Raw genomic sequence first — 3,991 nt, 5'->3', positions numbered from 1 at the left:
TTGGATTGGGTTGGATTGGGTTGGATTGGGTTGGATCGGGTTGGATTGGGTTGGGTTGGATTGGATTGAGTTGGATTGGATTGGGTTGGATCGGGTTGGATTGGGTTGGGTTGGGCTGGATTGGGTTGGATTGGACATATTACTGCTGACAAAAGAATGAATTGTAAGCAGGTGGTACATATATAGACAATACGTGTTGAATCAATTGTCACAAATAGGTGGTTTTAAAACAAAATTATCTCAGTTTGAAGTAATACAAGTTATATATGTATATATATATATATATATATATATATATATATATATATATATATATATATATATATATATATATATATATCTGAAAACCCAATTCCGTGTGGGCTTATTGTTGTGACGGATATCAAAAAATAATGACGCAAAATACGGTCCAAAACAACAATGTTAAACTAAGTGGGTTCTCATGTCAGACCTGCATATATGTGCACGTCGGTAAAACGCATTTACCAAGGGCACAACTTGACGATTCTTAGATTAGAACCGAAGACGAGTGTCATACCAGAAGACCGATTTGCCGAAAAAGGTTGGAGTTCCTATTTTAGCAAGTATTGAAAAAGTGAGGAAAAAAACTATAACCTCATACTGTGCAAAAGATATTAATGAATATGGCTGTGTTGTCTCTCTGGACGATTACCGTGAATGTGTATGTGTGTGTGTTGAATGTGGCTGTGTTGTCTCTGCATTATCGTGAATGTGTGGTGGTTTGAACTGTGTTGTCTCTCTGGACGATTACCGTGAATGTGTATGTGTGTGTGTGTGTTGAATATGGCTGTGTTGTCTCTCTGGACGATTACCGTGAATGTGTGTGTGTGTGTGTGTTATTTCGAGTGTGTCAGTCTGTTTCTAGTATCCAGTTAGTTATTTATTTCCATAAAAATCTCTGTCCAGTGCAATTGTTCTTAGCTTTTGAAGGTCATCACGTGTGTTAAGGTGCTGAGGCAGTTGAATGATTCCTTGTGTTGTTGAAATCAGTTCTTCAGTTGTTGTTTCTAAATATCTATATCTAATTAGATATTTTTTTAGATCTTGATTCAATGCTGTTGGAAGTGAAGGTGGTGTACGCCCTCTGTATTTAGCTCCTTGTTTGAAGTAAGCATCCATCGAGGTATTCAAAAGATAATATGCGTCTATTGTTTTTTGGGGTTTTTTTTGGCTAAGAAGCTCACAACATTGCCATCCGGAAGTATATCAGACCAACACACAAAACTATATGTAACCGTGAACTTTTATCTGGATAATACAGTTAAGTGAGAATTACTCGTAAACGTGGATGGCAAAAAAAAAACCAATAACAAAGACTCGATTGGCGTCAAAATGGATCTATATATAGATAGAACGAAGTTAACATCACTCAAGTCTTTGTTATTGTCTTTTGCCGTCCATGTTTATGAGTAATTCTCACTTAACAGTATTAACCAGACTATAAACATTCAAGGCTCACATAGTTTTGTGTTTTATAACGTTATATCCGGCAAGGGAAATGTGAGTTTTTTTGGATGAACGGACAGCATCAATAGATTTGATCTCAATATTAAGACATTATTTTGTGAATTTATTTCTTTTTAATTCTCTTTAATCTTTATAGATTGTGAAAGAAAAACTGCCACCAACCCCTCGACTGGATAGAGATCTACAAGCAAATTTTCAATCACTCCTCTTTGACCCCGTGACCTTGTGACGTCATGGCGTCTGTAACAACGACGGCAGCTCCAAGCAGCGGAAAAGACGATGGGGATTTTTTCGATGACGACAACAACAAGGCGATGTATCTGGTTCTCCCAGCGATGATTCTCATCTACGGCAGCTGCTGTCTGGTCTACTGCATCCACAAGTGTAGGAGATATTGTGTCACCCAGACTAGGAAGAGGAGGAAGAAAGCGGAGAAGTCGTTGTTGATGCAGAAACAGGGGTAATGATAAATAATAATGATGATGATAATAATAATAATAAAATAATAATAATGATAAAAATAATATAATAAATAATAATAATAATAATAATATAATAATATAATAATAATAATAATAATAATATAATAATAATAATAATAATAATAATAATAATAATAATAAATAATAATAATAATAATAATAATAATAATAATAATATAATAATAATAATAATAATATAATAATAATAATAATAATAATAATAATAATAATAATAATAATAATAATAATAATAATAATAATAATAATAATAATAATAATAATAATAATATAAATAATAATAATAAATAATAATAATAATAATAATAAATAATAATAATAATAATAATAATATATAATAATAAAATAATAATAATAATAATAATAATAATAATAATAATAATAATAATAATAATAATAATAATAATAATAATAATATAATAATAATAATAATAATAATAATAATAATAATAATAATAATAATAATAATAATAATAATAATAATAATAATAATAATAATAATAATAATAATAATAATAATAATAATAATAATATAATAATAATAATAATAATATAATAATAATAATAATAATAATAATAATAATAATAATAATAATAATAATAATAATAATAATAATAATAATAATAATAATATAATAATAATAATAATAATAATAATAATAATAATAATAATAATAATAATAATAATATAATAATGATAATAATAATAATAATAATAATAATAATAATAATAATAATAATAATAATAATAATAATAATAATAATAAATAATAATATAATATAATAATAATAATAATAATAATAATAATAATAATAATAATAATAATATAATAATAATAATAATAATAATAATAATAATAATAATAATAATAATTCATTCATTCATTCATTAACTACTATTAATATCATCATCATCATCATCATCATCATCATCATCATCATCATCATCATCATCATCATCATCATCATCATCATCATTGTTGTTGTAGTTATTGCTATAGTGCTCGTTGTCTATAGAATTATTTCTGTTGTTATCAGGGTAAGACAACGGTTCTAAAACATGTTCCTTTTACCATTTAACTTCTCTGATTGATCTCCCTTCGGTAGAAAAGGTCACGAGAATGCAGCCATGTCAATTCAAGATGAAAACCTGCCAGGACCTTCAGGGCATCCACCAGCTGTTATTTTGACCTTAGAGAACATGGAAACAGAACAACAACAGAACCTGGTGACTGGAAGGACTTCCATGGTGTGTCAGGTATGACCTTCACCAACACTACCAAGTAATACCACCACCAATACCACCACCAATACCACCGCACCACCAATACCACTATAATTACCACCACCATTACCACCATAATTACCACCACCATTACCACCACCAATTCCACCGCCATTACTACCACCAATACCACCACCATCACCACCACCATTACCACCACCAATACCATCACAATACCACCCAAATAACACCACCATTAGCAACACGAATACCACCACCAATACTACCACCATTACCACTACCAATACCACCACCATTGCTACCAATACCACCACCAATATCACCACCATTACCACTACCAATACCACCCCGAATACCACCACCAATACCACCACTATCACCACCATTACTACAACCAATACCACCACCATCACCACCACCATTACCACTACCAGTACCACCACCAATACCACAACCATTACCATTATTACTACTACCAATACCACCACCATTACCATCACCAATATTACCACCAATATCACCGCCATTACCACCACTAATACAACCACCAATACCACCACCAATACCACCACCAATACCACCACCAATACCACCACCATTACAACAACCATTACCACCACCACCACCATCACTTTCACTACAACTCATTGTCATCCCAACAGGAAACGGACGTGGATTCCTTGGTCGACGTTTTACAATCAGAATCTGTATCGGCTGTGTCTCCAGGTGAGTCATTCCTATTCCTACCCTTTTCTAA

At 30.8% G+C, this 3,991-nt stretch overlaps 1 protein-coding gene across 1 annotated transcript in view; it reads left to right on the top strand.

Moving 5' to 3' along the window:
* Positions 1–1,624: 1,624 nt before the first annotated feature.
* LOC144955892 (uncharacterized) overlaps positions 1,625–3,991 on the top strand; it is a gene marked incomplete at its 5' end in the record, with an annotated part of 10,961 nt that continues 8,594 nt past the window's right edge. Inside the window, 3 exon segments of the mRNA XM_078886150.1 lie at positions 1,625–1,948; positions 3,096–3,246; positions 3,897–3,960. Of these exon segments, the coding sequence (XP_078742276.1) occupies positions 1,722–1,948; positions 3,096–3,246; positions 3,897–3,960 (442 nt within the window).

The sequence above is a fragment of the Berghia stephanieae genome, chromosome 10 (assembly GCF_034508935.2).
Source record: "Berghia stephanieae isolate SIO BIC M18660-M18661 chromosome 10, UCSD_Bste_1.3, whole genome shotgun sequence".
NCBI classification, from domain to species: domain Eukaryota; kingdom Metazoa; phylum Mollusca; class Gastropoda; order Nudibranchia; family Aeolidiidae; genus Berghia; species Berghia stephanieae.
This window is presented reverse-complemented; position numbering and strand designations above follow the sequence as displayed.